The 15686-nt window shown below is 39.2% G+C and overlaps 1 protein-coding gene across 1 annotated transcript; it reads right to left on the reverse strand.

The window, feature by feature from the left end:
- Positions 1 to 2881: 2881 nt before the first annotated feature.
- Positions 2882 to 6655, reverse strand: HCAR2 (hydroxycarboxylic acid receptor 2). Its single transcript, XM_074298576.1, has one exon. It carries the CDS (start codon positions 6568 to 6570, stop codon positions 5485 to 5487), a length of 1086 nt encoding a protein of 361 aa, XP_074154677.1. The 5' UTR covers positions 6571 to 6655; the 3' UTR covers positions 2882 to 5484.
- Between the last annotated feature and the right edge of the window lie 9031 nt (positions 6656 to 15686).

Genomic DNA, 15686 nt, shown 5'->3' on the forward strand with positions numbered 1-15686 from the left:
ATTTCAAATCAAATTCTAACTCAGGCTCATAGCAGCTGTGTGAAAGGAGCCATTTCCCTTCACAGAGCCTCAGTCTCCACATCTGTAAAATGTGAAAGTTGGACTCCAGGCTCTCTAGATCTAGGAAGCAATGAATTCAAGGCCATGAACTAAGTTTTCTTTTCTTTTCTTTTCTTTTTAAATATATTTTAATAGTTTTTATTTACAAGACATACGCATGGGTAATTTTACAGCACTGACAATTGCCAAACCTTTTGTTCTAATTTTTCCCCTCCTTCCCCACCCCCCAATGGCAGGTTGACCAATACATGTTAAATATGTTAAAATATAAATTAAATACAATATATGTATAAGTATCCAAAAGTTGTTTTGCTGTACAAAAAGAATTGGACTTTGAAATAGCATACAATTAGCCTGTGAAGGAAATCTAAAATGCAAGTGGACAAAATTAGAGGGATTGGGAATTCTATGTAGTGGTTCATAGTCATCTCCCAGAGTTCTTTCCCTGGGTGTAGCTGGTTCAGTTCATTACTGCTCTATTGGAACTGATTTGGTTCATCTCATTGTTGAAAATGGCCATGTCCATCATGAACTAAGTTTTCTTAACAAAAATAATACATTCTATTTTTAATATCACATCCAAAGGACAAGTGTTCATTTTTAGCTGATATCTGTTAAGTTCAGATTTTTTTTTAAATGGGTGGGAAGGAAACATCATATCCAAAGGAATGGCATTTCATAATCATCTTGAAAACAAAACTCTTCTTTTTTTTTTTAAACTCATTCTTTTTTTTTTAGCAGCATGTTTTCTGTGTGAGGTTATATTTCTTACAAGTTGTTTTAGGAATATTATACCAAACACCTGCAACTTATTAATAGTAATGACAATGTATTATAGGTGTGGCCAACACACTGAGTAAATCAATATTTGTTAAATTAGGATCGTGGGAACAAATGGGCCAAATCTCAATATTTGCAGTGTGCCATTTACATCCTTTGGCTCTCTGAGACTTAGTGTGGTAACCTGTTGAAAAGCAATAATAATCTTTTTTTTTTTCCTATCCTCCTGATTTTTTGAACTTTCTCTCTGAAGCCACAAAAACTTCCTTCCCCTGGAAGTTGAGTCTACCCCTTGAACTTCTCACATCAGAAGCTGATTCTCCCTTGTAGTCCCTTCCCTCTGACTATTGGGTTTTCCCAAAATGTCCATTTATTTATTTTATTTTATTTTTGCTAAGGAAACTAGGGTTAAGTGACTTGCCCAGGATCACACAGCTAGGAAGTGTTAAGTGTCTGAGGCCAGATTTGAACTTAGATTCTCCTGACTTCAGAGCTGATGCTCTATTTTACACTGCACCACCTAGCTGCTCTCAAAATGTCCATTTTAAGGAAAGCATCCCGACCAGCCAGGTCTTCATTTCTCTTCAGACTCCAGATCTTTTCTACCATGTTCTTGGGTAGAAGAAGACCTTTTCCTCTTCTCCTCTCTCTTCAGCATTTATATATTGCCTTCTGATTCTGGTAAGTCACTTTAACCTGTTTGCCTCAATTTCCCCATCTGTAAAATAATCAGAGAAAGAAATGGCAAAAGTATTCTAGTATTTCTGCCAAGAAAATCCCAAATGGGGTCCCAGAGAGTCAGGCATGATTGAAAATGACTAAACAGCATCATTAACAACAATTCCTTCAAATTACAGATGAAACTAAAGTCCCGAGAAATGAAATGGCTGTGTCACATAGCCACCTAATGATTGACAGAAATGCTCTTGGTAACCAGACCTCTGACCTCTTTCCACTGTATCCCTCCGTTTCCTCTGTCCAGTTTTTACTCAGTGATATGTAAGAAAAGACAGCTGGTGTTGGAGACAAGAGAGCGTCTTTACATTTATAAGTTGTGGGACCAAGAGCAAATCATTTAGAATGATCCTCAGTTTTCTCATCTCTAAAATGGGGAGAGGATTCTCTGTGCATACTTATCTCATAGCACAGTGGGCAGAATCAAATGAATTGTATGAAAAGTTCTTTTCAGACCTTAAAATGCTCTATAAAACCGGCTGTCATCACAGATTTTCATAGACTTTACTTTTATCAAATGGAAATGTATTAATGTGAAATTGATCTTATTTTTTTCTCAATAGTATTTTATTTTTCCAAATACATGTAAAGATAGTTTTCAATTTTCATTTCTATAAGATTTTGTGTTCCAAATTTTTCTCCCTCTTTTCCTTCCTTATCTCCCCCCTCCCCAAGACAGCAAGCAATCTGATATGGCTAAATAGATTTTAAACATAGGAAATAAATCTTATTTTTTAAATTACAGAATTTGAGAATTGAGGAATGAGTTAATTGTTAACCATGACTCAAGCTCCAAGTATTGAGGTTACCGATAAAGAAGTACAGCCAGAACCCCCCCTTTTTTTGTTGGCATAGGGGTTTATATTCTAATAGACCTAGAGAGGAGTAATGGCCAGGAAGAGATATTTCATTTGTAGTTACAAGAATGGCAGGGAGGGCCACAAGAAAGTCAATTGACAGAATGTCCTTTGAGGGATCTGTTGAAATAAATGATAGGAGAAAAGAGAGAAAATTTATTTTCATCCTGACTCATTCTTTTGCTCAAGGGAACCAACCCTCCTCTTTGCATGAAAGACGATTTTGTAGACACTTGCAGATTCATGCTGTTTCAAGAATTAGAAGTTTCTGAACCTGATTCTTCTACTGAGTCATGAATTCTGAGATAGGGAAAGTACCTGGTTTTTCTCAGAGGAGCAGATTCTTCCTCCTTCTTAAAAGAGAGGATCTATTCCTTTTATTTTTTGATTGTTTGAAAAAAACGAATGTTTAACAACTGCTTTTTTAATGATAGTTTTTTTTATTTTCAGAATACATGCAAAGATAGTTTTCAACATTCATCCTTGCAAAACCTTCTGATCCAAATTTTTCTTTCCCACTTCCCTCAACCCTCCTCCCCTAGACAGCAAGTAATCCAATACAGATTAAACAAGTGCAAATCTTCTGTACATAATTCCACATTATGAGATGAGAGTGGCTTCCATGAATATAGAATATTGCATAGAATATCAGGTTTCTTCAACATATCAATTGGTTTTGCTGAATTTTTGTTCCCTTCTGGCTGTCTCTGGTAATATGTTGTTATAATGAGGTATAGGAAGGGAAGAGATAAAGGGAGAAATGGATAATGAAAAAACCAAAGCTATCAATAAAATACATTGAATTTTTAAAAGGACAATTTAAATGTAGGTTTCTGCAAGAGACCTCTTTCAGTCTTCCAATCCTAATCCAGCTGCTAAGCTTTCCCCTCTAACTAGCATAATCTTGTATCCATTTTGTATTTATTGATATACTTTTCAATATACATAGTATTTCTATTAGTATAGGAACTTCTTGAAAGCAAGGTATATTTAATTTTTTCTCTTTGTTGCCCCAGAGCCTAATTTAATGCCTTATATACCCTGGCACCAAATACAGGCTTAAATGTTTGCTGACTGATTAATTACAGTAAAACTAAAGGCCCCTGCCTCCTTTGCAGAAATAGGGGCTCCATAAAAGTGGATCATTCATGAATATAGAAAATTTCATATATTATCAGATTTTTAAAAACATGTTGATCAGTTTCATCAATTTTTTTTTCTCTTCCTCCTTTTCTTTCATCATTTGTTATTTGGGATGACTCTTCTGGATTGATCAGTGGGAAGGACACAGAAAATTTAAATCATGTAAAAAATAAATTAATTTAAAAAAATTTTTTAAAGAAAAATGACTAAAAGCAACTAAGTAGAAAGAGTCTTAGATTTGGAACTAGGAGACCGGTGTCCTAACTGCTTTGTCACTTACTAGTTGCATGACCCCCCGATGAGTAATTATCCTTTTTAGAGCTTAGTTTCTTCACCTATAAAATGGAGGCAAGAGGTAGAGAATTGGACTAGGTGTCTTCAGAGGTCTCCTTTAGCCATGATATATTAATTTTTTTAACTTATTTATTTTTTTCAATATTTCCCCCAGTTACATTTAAAACAAAAAAAATTTACATTTGTTTTTAAAATGTTTGAGTTCTAGATTTTCATATTTCACAATTAAGAGACCACATGTGAAGTTATTCAGTCATAATCTTAAATCACCTCCCTGTAGGTTCCAATTCCTCATCTGTAAGTGGGGAGGTTACACTCAGAGATCCTAGGTTTCCTCAGAAGCGCTGCAAGGTGAGCCCTTTCAGGATAGTCTTGAAATACAGAGATTGTTGTCCTTGTTTATTTATCTCTGATCAGGTATATAGGGTGGGACCATCTGTAAATTTCCTATCAGGATCTAAGGAGGTCAGGGACAAGCTTCTACTTGCCAAGGAATCCAGGAGTGCCAGAAAAAGACTTAGCAGAAACCCCAGTGACTAACTCCCCACAAACCAGATCCTAGGAACTGAAACTATTAAATTATTAAGCTGGAAACTCCATTTTCCCCCAGTGAAAAATTCTCCTGTTTGTCCTAATTCTGTTTTTGTTTTTGTTTCTCCAGAGTCCACATCCGATAACTCAGAATAACTCAGCTTAAAGAACAGAAGTCCTTTTCTGTGACTCATCACCCAGGCCATACAAGCTGGGGTTTTTTTCTATTAAATTTTATTAGAGTAATGATATCATGGTAACTACTAGACAGTAGATAGAAGTGGTTAAAAACACTTGTAAACCACCTTCCTTTGATCCATAGGTAGTAGCTTTTTCCCTTAAAAATACAAAAGTAAACAATTAAGAGGCAGCTTTTCTTCTGAGACCTGAGAGAGTAGGTTTTGTTTCTTCCAGTTATTCACCCCTCAAGTGTAAACAAGCTCAGGACAGATTAGTAGCCCATTAGCTGTACTGAAAATACCATTTAAATATCACTTAGTAGCACCGTTCAGTTCCCCCACCTTCTAATGGGATCTGCATTTCCTTGTGTTCATACTTCTCCCTTCCACCCCTGGAGAATACAGATGTTATCCAATGAAGTCTCTTTGATCCCAGAGGAGCCAGTCCCCCCCAAACCTAGGTTTGGGCCGGGAAGGACCAGCCCCCCCCAACTGTCACTTGGATCCTGCTCCTGAAGTGGAAGCCCTCCCCTCCCCTCTTCTTTCACCCGTGGAGATAGGTTCTGACCAGAAGCTCCCAAGGCTGGCCAAAATGTGCAACCTGGCCTCAGTTCCACTGTTGTTATATTTGTGATCCTAGAAGATGCTTTGAGATACATAAATTAAGCCAAGCATTCCGGAAGATGAGCATCCTTTGCATCCTTTCCCCCTCCAGGGCTTGTGTCAGCAGATCAGAATACAAAGTCACTGTCCTGCTTCTCCTATTCATCCAAGTCATCGGTTCCGAAGACAACCTGTATCTATGGACCAGTCCATGGGTGTCGGTCCCTAGTACACTGAGAGCCCATTTCTAGAAATCTTAGTTCTGATAGGCTCCTTCTCCCTCGCTGCCATCACCCGGATGCTTAAGGAGATGTTGGGGTTATATCTGTAGCATTCCATGTCACAGCAGAGTCGGGCATCAATGCATCCGGGAAGCTCCTTTGGTTGATGGTATTCTCCCCACTGGAACTGGTCAGGCAAAAGTCTCCTGTGGGCTCCCCAATGGTGCTCCGGTGGTTATCGGATTCTCCTACTGACTTTTTCTTAAGATGGCAAGGGCTCAGCTTGGAGAAGAAGTTGGGGAAAGATGGGCTGGAGAAGTAGTAAACCAGGGGATCCAGCATGCTGTTCATGTAGGTGAAGCTGAGAGTGGTGAAAAAGGCCAGGTCTAGGGATTTGTAGAGGGAGCAGTTTTGGGTGCCCTCGAAATTCAGGAGCCAGAAAATCCGTATCCTCACCGCCACACTGGGTAAAAAGCAGATCACAAACACCACGGTGACCACCAGGAGGAAGCGGATGGCCCGCTTGATCTTAGCCTGCCGGTCCAGCTGCCTCTTCCGGAGGCTCCAGATGATGCTGGTGGAGCAGAATAGGATGATACCCAGGGGCAGGAAAAACTCCAGGAGGAACATGGCTTCATGCCATCCAAAGCCGGGGCAGATGGTGAAGCTGCTGCAGCGTGATGAGTTGTCTATGTTTTTCACAAGGGCGTTCTTAAGGAGGTGTCCGGTAAGGGCGATGGTGACCCCCCACAGGAGGAGACTGATGATGGTGGCCGTGCGATTGGAAAGCTTGTTCAGAGCATGATGGGGGTGAACCACCCTGAAGTACCGGTCCACAGCCACGACCGTGAGGAAGATGATGCTGCCCTGCCGGTTCATGGCCAACATGAAGAGCATCAACCGGCAAGGGATGTCGCCGAACTTCCAGTCCCATTTTCGGACATAGTTATCCGTCAGGAAGGGCAGACAGATGATCAGGAGTAAGTCAGCCACGGCCAGGTTGAAAAGGAAGATCCGGCTGGATTTCCAGGACTTCAGGGAAAAGCAGAAAGCCCACAGGGCCAGGCCATTGCCAAGGAGCCCGAACACAAACTCCAGGACCAGCAAGGGGGGCAACACCCGAGGAATGTATTCATTACGGAAGGGACAGCAGTTATTGGTGTTCATGGCTCAGCTCTGCAGCGAGAACTGCCACCCAGGAGTTTCCTCCTTACCGCGGGCAGGACTGTTTGCCTCTCCTAATGAGCACTCAAGGAAAGAGGTGTGTGTGAGGGCGAGGAGTCGAGGGCCTGCCTTTATGTTATGTCAGAAGTGTCGAAATACATGACTGAATGGTTACCAGGAAACTACGAAACAGCTTTAGAGAAAGAGAGAGAGAGAGAGAGAGAGAGAGAGAGAGAGAGAGAGAGAGAGAGAGAGAGAGAGAGAGAGAGAGAGAGAGAGAGAGGAGCAAGCTTATGCAACCTTTTAGGAGCTGTTTGCATAAACAAATAATAAAAATCCCCACCATCAAAAGAACCCACAATATTTGGTGAAAATGGGAAGTGCAAATGTAGACAGATTGGCGTATGATTATTATGAATATTAAGCATTTTCTCTCTGGGGAGAAAGGCTGTATGGCTAGTTCAGGGGTTCTGTGGTCAAAGGCTCAAATCCCCACTCTGTCTGTGAATTTTGGACAAGTCACTTAAGCAACCTGAGACTCAGTTTCCCCATCTGTAAAATGAAGAGATGGGCCTCTTATGTCCTTTATGATCCTGTGGCTTTTTGTGTCTATATTTGTGTAGAGCTATTTTATTGAAATTATCAGAGATAAATGAGTTTATTTATGCCTTTGGCAAAGACTCATTTATTAGACTAAACAATATAATTTTTTTTTGATGAAAGACTAGAAAAATAGAGACTTGGATTTATGGAGGAAGATGCTCTCTACCTTCAGAGAAACAGAAGACAAGCACACTATGGTTGTACATAGATGTATGTGAATATGTGTATACACACACACACACACACACATATATATGATCATAGATATCTATGTATATGTATCTGTATGGGCATATATGTGCATATGTTTATATGAATGTATGTTGTATATACAGATAATAAATATAACAAAGCTTAATTGTATTAAAAGGAAGGGGAAAGAATGGGGAAAAGAATAAAGTAAAAAGTACACAGCACAGAACAAAAGAAAATCTACAAAGAAGCAAAGAAAAGATGGACAGCTCTGAACACAGTGTGTAGTATTTATCACCTAGGCTTTCTTGAAATGCAAATTGATTGCATTATATTTTGAATCCTTTCATGTTCTGCTGTGCATATGGCAATTTTTTTTTCTCTTTCTCTTTTGCATTTAAGTTTTAAATAAATAAATATATATTGGGGAGGAGGAAAAAGAAAGCCTTTAGAACTATTAGAATTTCCCCTTTCCCTCACATTTATTTAGATCATTTTTTTTGGAAGCCTGAGAAAAATAGTAATAGATCCTTTGGGCAAATGTCTTGAATTTTTGCTCACTGTTCCCTTTAATATTCCTTCCACAGATGTGAAACACAGCTCAATTTTAGGTTATTTTCCAGTTAGAAAAGTATGCTAAAAAAAGTTGTTTCTTTTACTTGTAATTTGCTTTGTGCTCTCTTTGGCTTTCCAGTGGTGGAAGAAAATGGAATTACAGTAAACTTTTATTTGTTTTTCCAACAACAAAAAGCAGCATCTGTTGTATATCTATTATGTGCCAGGCACTGTGCTAAGCCCCGGTGTTACAAAGAAAGGCAAAAAGTAACCAGTTTCTGAAGGATTCCCATTTTAAAGAAATTTAGCTTTTCAGAAACATTACTATTAATATTACTAGCATATAAGTAAAATTTCACAGAATATCAATCAGAAAGGATCTCAGGAATATAGACGAGGTGACTAGAAAGAAGGATCTGGAGTTTGAAAGACCTGAATGCCAATCTAGGTTCAGGTTTTACTTTCTGTGTGACACCGGGAGAGTCACTTAACCTCTGTTTACCTCAGTTTCCTCATCTCTAACATGAAGATTATTATGGCATTTACCTCATAGGTTGTTCTGAGGCTCAAATGAGGTGCTATATTATTATTATGGAGAAAAACACTATATATATAGGATAGGTGGCCAGAGAAGGGAACTATGATATTAGTAGATATGAGAATTATAAGTAAAGGAACAGAGCAGTAAATTGTTTCAACCTTTCCAATAGCACTGTATTAATTTTATTGTTGTAATAAATATAATATTGTATTGTAAATACAATTTACTTGTATCCCTAAGTAGAGAGTGAAAAGGTAGGGGTGAGGAATAAATGACAGCATGGAAGGTAATGAGATATTTACACTTAATCTAAGATTGTTCCAACTAATACCAAGTTGAGTGGGTTAACTTCCCCATCTTGGAGGTCCAGGAGGGAAATGCGAAATGAGCTTTAGGAGACCCCAGTCTATAGCAGAAAAGGCACAGGATTTGGAGCTAAAAGAGCTGAATTAACTCTAGCTTCTGTGACTCCCTATGTGACTCTGGATGTTACCTACTCTCTCTAAACCTCAGTTTCCCTATCTGTAAAATGAGGGCAATAAATCAGATGACCTTTAAGGTTCTTTCCAGCTTACTTCTCTGATGCCCAGAGATTTACTCCATTCTTTTTAGAGAGGTTGTTGACTTAGCTCTGCTTTTTGTTAGCCATGTTTCTGGGACAACATCATCCCCCTTTGGGCATCAGTTTCTTAATCAATAAATAAAAGGGTGGGGTATTGTACTAGACCACCAAGATCCTTTCCAGTTCTATGGTACTCAATAAAAATTCAGAACTCTCCTGGCAACATATAACTCCTTTTCTCCTGAGATTCTGGGGGCCCGTTCCAGAGAATTTCTTACCCTAAAGCAAAATTAGAAGCTTGTTTAATCTTGTTCAGTCTTCCTTCCATTCACCAGCACTCAGAAAGCTAGTCACAGTGAATCATTATAAAAGACAGAAACCAAACTGGTTGAAACCTCATGAAAAATTAAACATTTTCAGCAGATCATCCCCCAAATTTTAATCAACCCAAGCCCTAGGTCAGGAATGACTTGTTGATGTTTCTGAATCATCCTAGTTAAGAGTATATGAGAGGTTCCATTTTGTTTTTATTTACTTAAGAATTTTTTAAAATTTAAATTTTCTTGATTAGTATAAAAAACTGTGGAGATTTCATTATACAGAGAAAAAAGATCCTATGTGAAATTTGCACAGCTAAGTGACACCTACTGCATAGAGCCCTGGACCTGAAGTCAAGAAGATTCCTCTTCCTGAGTTCAAATCTAGCCTCAGACACTTACTAGCTGTGTGGCACTGGGTAAGTCACTTCACCGTGTTTGCCTCAGTTTCCTCACCTGTCAAATGAGCTGGAGAAGGAAATGGCAAACCACTCCAATATCTTTGCTAAGAAATCTCACAAGAGTTGAACAATGACAACATACAAAAGTATAAGCCTCTGTTATTTCCAATTTGTTTTAGGTATTTTAAAGTATATAGTAAATGAGTTCATTTTTCCTTTTTAAAAAATTTTTACTACTATTAACTTAGCAAAAATCAGCAGACATGAACATTGTTACATTCAAAGAACAGAAGTAAAGTCCCATTTACCCTTCACTCCTATAAAATAGGATTAGGTTCCTTGAGGACATTGATCATTTTGTCTTTATGATCCCAATGCCTTGCCCATGTTTGGTTTCTATTAAATATTCGTTGAATTGAATTGATTTGGGAAATGAAAGCAGAGCATGTGTCATTGGAAGAAGGGAACTTAGTGAGCTGGGAGGAAGCTGGTTATCTTGACACAGACTGGGCAGGGGGACTCGTGGAAGGAAAGGGGAAGAAGGAGGGCTTGGAAACCCAGCTCATATGCTGGAAGCAGACCAAGTGCCCATTTGTGTTTTTTGGTCATCCTCCCCAGGGATAATACATTTCTCCCATCTATTCCTCATTCCCAAATCTCACCAGACCAGAGATCCTTAACCTTTGATTATTTCGTGCAAAACTTTGTATTCTGGTAGAGCCCATAAAAATCTTGTTCTCAAAAGAATGCTTTTAAATAATTAAAGCAAAAGCTAAATTAGAGTTAAAGGCTAAGGAAAATTAAGATGTCATTCTTCCTTTTTACCCATCCAAGTTAACAGACTCCTCAAAATCTCCACACCCTGAACTAGAATGTAGAATTTGGTATTACATAAGTTTTCCTTGGATTATTTGAAGAGAGAAGAAAGGAACCATGCTATAGTGGATCAAGCACTGTACTTGAAGTCAGGAAGACCTCAGTTCAAATCCTGCTCAGACTAACTAGTTGTGTGATCCTACATAAATCACTTAACCACTTGTGATTTAAATTCTCCATCTACAGCTCTAAATCTATGATCCTAAATGGATTAAACTCTAGACATGTTTTGGGGTTCTCTTTATTGTCCTCCTTTCCAGATCTCATCCACTCTGTTGTAAATGGAGTTCACGAGGAACTCTGTTCCCACAAAGCAGAAAGTGCCAGACATGGACTCAAGAGGACCTGGGTTCAAATCCAGCCTTAGACTATACTAGCTGTGTGATCCTGCTCAAGTCACTTAAGCTCTGCTCACATCAGTTTTCTCAACTACAGAATGGAGATAATAACAGCACTTTCCCTGAAGGGTTGTTGTGAGTCTCAAATGAGAACTTATTTGTAAAGTACTTAGGTCAGTGCCAGGCACAAAGTAGGCACTGTATGGTATAAAATGCTTATTCCTTCCCCTTCTTGCCCTACCCCAAATTCAGCTCTCTGGGTCCAATTAAATGAGGCCATAGAAACCATTACCTTCCTTTTAAGCACTTAGATGCAGATAGGATATTGCCAAACAGTTGGCATTTGAAAAAGCCATTTGAGAAAATGAGTCCGGGAGGAAGGTGTGTGCTTTATCTTTGATTTTTGAAGATTGATCAAGATTAACCGGATTTACAGTGTAGACAGAGACTCTTCAGAAAGATGTCAGGAAAGAAAATGATGAAATGTTTCCCAGTCATGGTCAAGGAGCTGATGTCTTAAAAAGAAAGGAGAAGAGATGTTTTCTGAGGAAATTCTTTTCCACTCTCTCTTATCACAGTGGATTTTTGAGAAGAGGGTTTTTTTTTAAGCTGATAATTATGGAAAAAAAAATTAAATGATATAAGTGGAAGTGAAAAAATTAACATATGAATGGCTTTGAAAGCCTGAAAACTGAATCCCAAGCACTGAATTGTGGAAGATAGTGCTTGCTCTCACAAAGTTTAAGGGGAGATAACACATATTATAGAATGGTAGCCATTGAGGGTTGTTTTGGCCCAGGAAATCAAAGGGAATGGAGTTTGTAGTTCTAGGGAGAACCAAAACAGATAGGGGAGTGATGATCTGGGAGAGGTCATTTAGTGTATAAAGTTACAGAGATGGTAAGTGAGGGGAGCCACAGGAAAGTAAATTGACACAACCTATCCAGGGACAGTGACAGAGTTGATTTGATTATGGTTACTGAACTGGAAAGTTGGATTGGGATGGACAAGGGTCTATACTTAGGGAGCCTTCCTCATTTATAAAATGAACTGAAACCACTCCAGTATATTTGCCAAGAAAATCCCAAATGGGGTCATGAAGGGGGGAACACAACTGAAAATGATAATAGAAATGTACCAAGCTCTGTGTTAAGTACTGGAGATGGATAGCATTGTCCAAGCAAGCAGGACAGATCTACCCTCAAGGATCTTACATTTTAATCAAGAAGGACAAAATCCAATGGAGTCATGGCCAATGTTTTGGCCAGAAAAGTCAGTGGGAATAGTGATTGAAGTAGAGGAAGGCAATAAATTAATATGATGATTATTAAGAAGGGGACTAGGAAGTTAGAGAGGAATGATAACTGGGGTCAAAGGGCTATTAATCGACAAAACCTTTCCAGAATTGGTAGTGCTGATTTATCTCAGGTTATTGGAGATGGAAGTGTAAAGGGACCAAGGGACCAGAGGGTGCTTTCCAAGATGGCAGACAAGATCTTGGTAATCAGAAGCCCAAGCAAGGTACCAGAGTTCTCCATCGGAGGTGGTCACTGGGGGATCAAGAAGCCATAGAGATGGATTTGGTTAATAATCTGGGGGTCTTCTGCTGCTGGCACAAAACACGGTCCCTAAGAATGGTGATTAGTAAGACTACAGTATATTTTTGCTCTGTGCTGGCAATCTAGGTCTGTACTGTAATTGATGCCTCAGATGGGCAGGACTTGTACTTGAGTCAATAGCACCCAAATAGCCCGAGGGCAGCATGGTATAATGGAAGTCTGGAAGAGTCTGAGGGCTTGTTAAGTCAGGAGGTTTGAATTCAGTCTTCCTCTGAGTAATCATCATAGGAAAGCCCCTCTCTGAGTCTGTTTCATGCATGTGCTGGTAAATGTTTAACAACCAGCTGTCAAAAAAAAATGCACTTATGACACATCTTTAAACTTAAGCTACATTTTAATATTTTCTCTATCACTTTTTCTCCTCCTAAACAATCAGGTTTAAGTGACTTGCCCAGGATCACAGAGCTGGTATGTGTCTGAGATCAAATTTGAATTCTGACTGCAGGGCTCTATCCATTGCATCATATAACTGCTCCTCCATAATTTTCTTAAATTTAGGTAATTTTTAAAAAGAGCAATAAATCAAGGCCTGACTTGTAGAGTTTGCCAACTTCTACAGTGTAAATGCTCACACAGAAAATTTAACAATTGGCTCTCCAGGCAGTTCAAGTTGGTTCCAGCTATCTTATGTCAGGTTCCTCATTTGGAAAAGGTAATAAGCCATTTAATGGCCTATTGTGAAGCTTAAATAGACTAATGTTTGTAAAAAAAAAAAAAAAAAAAAAAAAAAAAAGCTTTGCAAATTGAAGTCATCTAGACATCAGCTATTATGCATTTCAGGAGGATTCCTTCTTTCCTGGGCAGCTAACTGGCTCATTGGATAGAGTGTCAGATCTCAAGTCAGAAACATCTGAATTCATATCCAGCCTCAGTCATTGCCTAGCTATATGACTCTGGGCGAGTCACTTCCTCCTGTTCATTTTAGAAATAACAAAGAATCAATGAATCTTTTAAAAAATGTAGTTTCAAATGATACTTAAGCCACTCTCTGGCTCTTTTCCCTCCCAAGACTCCCAAGACTATCCTGTTAATTTGTTCAGGACCAAAGAAATCACAGAATACTCACTAGCTCTGTGACCCTGAACAAGTGACTTGATTTCTTCCTGCCTCAGTTTCTTTATCTGTAATATCTGTCCAGGAAAAAACTCAATTACTCAGAACGCTCTAAGACTGAGAGGCAAAGATGGTACCTGACCTATATTGGCAGAGAGAGTTTCCTCACTGGGCATTCCTTATATCAAATGAAATAACAAGGCCAATCCCTTTTCCTATCCATTCTATTAAAAGTGATACAGTTCTGCCTATAATTTTGTATTTGCAGTTCTTAACAAGCATTTATTTGCAACACTGGAACCCACTAAATATAAGGTCTTACTTTATGATGCTTGTGTGGGATCCTAAGGAAGAAGCCAGGATTGTAAAATTCTTTTTTATAGAATACTACTTCTATCAGACTCTTCCTTTCTGGTTTTCCAAGCTGTTTAAACAATCTGGGTTTGTTTTTTTTAAGTGAATAAACTCATTTCCCTGAGTGATAGCAAAACAAAAGTCAGAAAAGGTATACATATGACAATACACCAGATAATACAGCGTGAAGAAGCTCTCCCACTGGGAGTGAGAGAACTCAGTTCAACAGAGAGACAGATAAACAGAAATGCAGAGAGAGAGAGAGAGAGAGAAAGAGAGAGAGAGAGAAAGAGAGAGAGAGAGAGAGAGAGAGAGAGAGAGAGAGAGAGAGAGAGAGAGAGAGAGAGAGAGAGAGAGAGAGAGAGAGAGAAGATCAGGGTAAAGACAGAGAGAGACACAGAGAGAGAAAAACAGAGTCAGAGAAAAAGAGAGAGAGCAGAAAGAGGGTGAGGACAGAGTAAAGACAGAGAGACACACAGAGAGAAAAACAGAGCTCGAGACAGACAAAAAGAGAGAGAGCAGAAAGAGGGTGAGGACAGAATAAAGACAGAGCGACACAGAAAAACAGAGAAAGAGACAGAGAAAAAGAAAAAGAGAGAGACAGAGAGAGAGTGAGAAGGATAGAGTAAAGGCAGAAACACACAGACAGAAAGATAGAGGTAGACAGACAGAAAGAAGGATGGAGGGAAAGACAGACAGACAGACAGACAGACAGACACACACACACACACACACACGCCCAACAAAGACAAAGATACAGAGCAGGGGGAAGGAGAAAGAGACAAAGAAAGAGAGACAGAGACACACAGAAAGAGAGACAGAGACAAAGAGAGCCTTAGATTTCAGCCACGGGGAAATCCCCTGAAGTCTCTAATGTAGCAAGCTGGGGAAAGGACATGGTAACATTGTACCGAGGTACCAGTTCTTCCACATGTAGGCTTCTTCCCAGCATCTTTTTCTCCCTTGATTACTAAAATGCTTGAGCAAATGCTGGGAGTGATTTACCTTTTCTCTCTCAACTTTAAGCACATAGCAAATAAAATTAAACACTAGGCTTCTCTACAGTTCTGAGGATTTCCCCACATTGTTCCCAAGTCCCATGAATCCATTCTTCTTTTGCATGCATCAAGGTAGTAAGTTGGTGTCCAGTTTCAGCTTTATCATTTCCTGAGCCCCAGTGCACTTTGGTTTGGGGGCAGGATGTCAAGAGTGGTTACTGGACCTATTAGAAATCTCTCGTTCTTTGATATGTTTTTCCTTTACGCTCTTGTGGTTGTGGCCATTATTGATCATTGCCTTCTCATCAGTAAGTTCCCTATTAATTAGAAGAGTTCTTTCCTTCAAGAGTAAACAGAGCCTGAATTTTCCTCTTTCCCCCTAAGTGGGAACTTGGAAAACCAACAGAAAAGTTGGCAACATCTCCTCTCTTGGCTAGTTAGCCTGATGGAGACAGAGCCGCCCAAGAATCACAAAATTGTTGTTGTTGTTCAGTCGTGTCCAACTCTCAGTGATCCCATTTGGGGTTTACTTGGCAGAGACACTGGAATTTGCCATTTCCTTCTCCAGCTCATTTTACAGATGAGGAAACTGAGATAAAATGAGCTAAGTGACTTGCCCAGGGTCACGTAGCTAGGAAGTGTCTGAAGTCAGATTTGAACTCGTAAAGATATCTTCCTGATTTCAAACCTACAGCTCTATTCACTGTACC

Source organism: Sminthopsis crassicaudata, chromosome 1, assembly GCF_048593235.1.
Source record: "Sminthopsis crassicaudata isolate SCR6 chromosome 1, ASM4859323v1, whole genome shotgun sequence".
NCBI classification, from domain to species: Eukaryota; Metazoa; Chordata; class Mammalia; order Dasyuromorphia; family Dasyuridae; genus Sminthopsis; species Sminthopsis crassicaudata.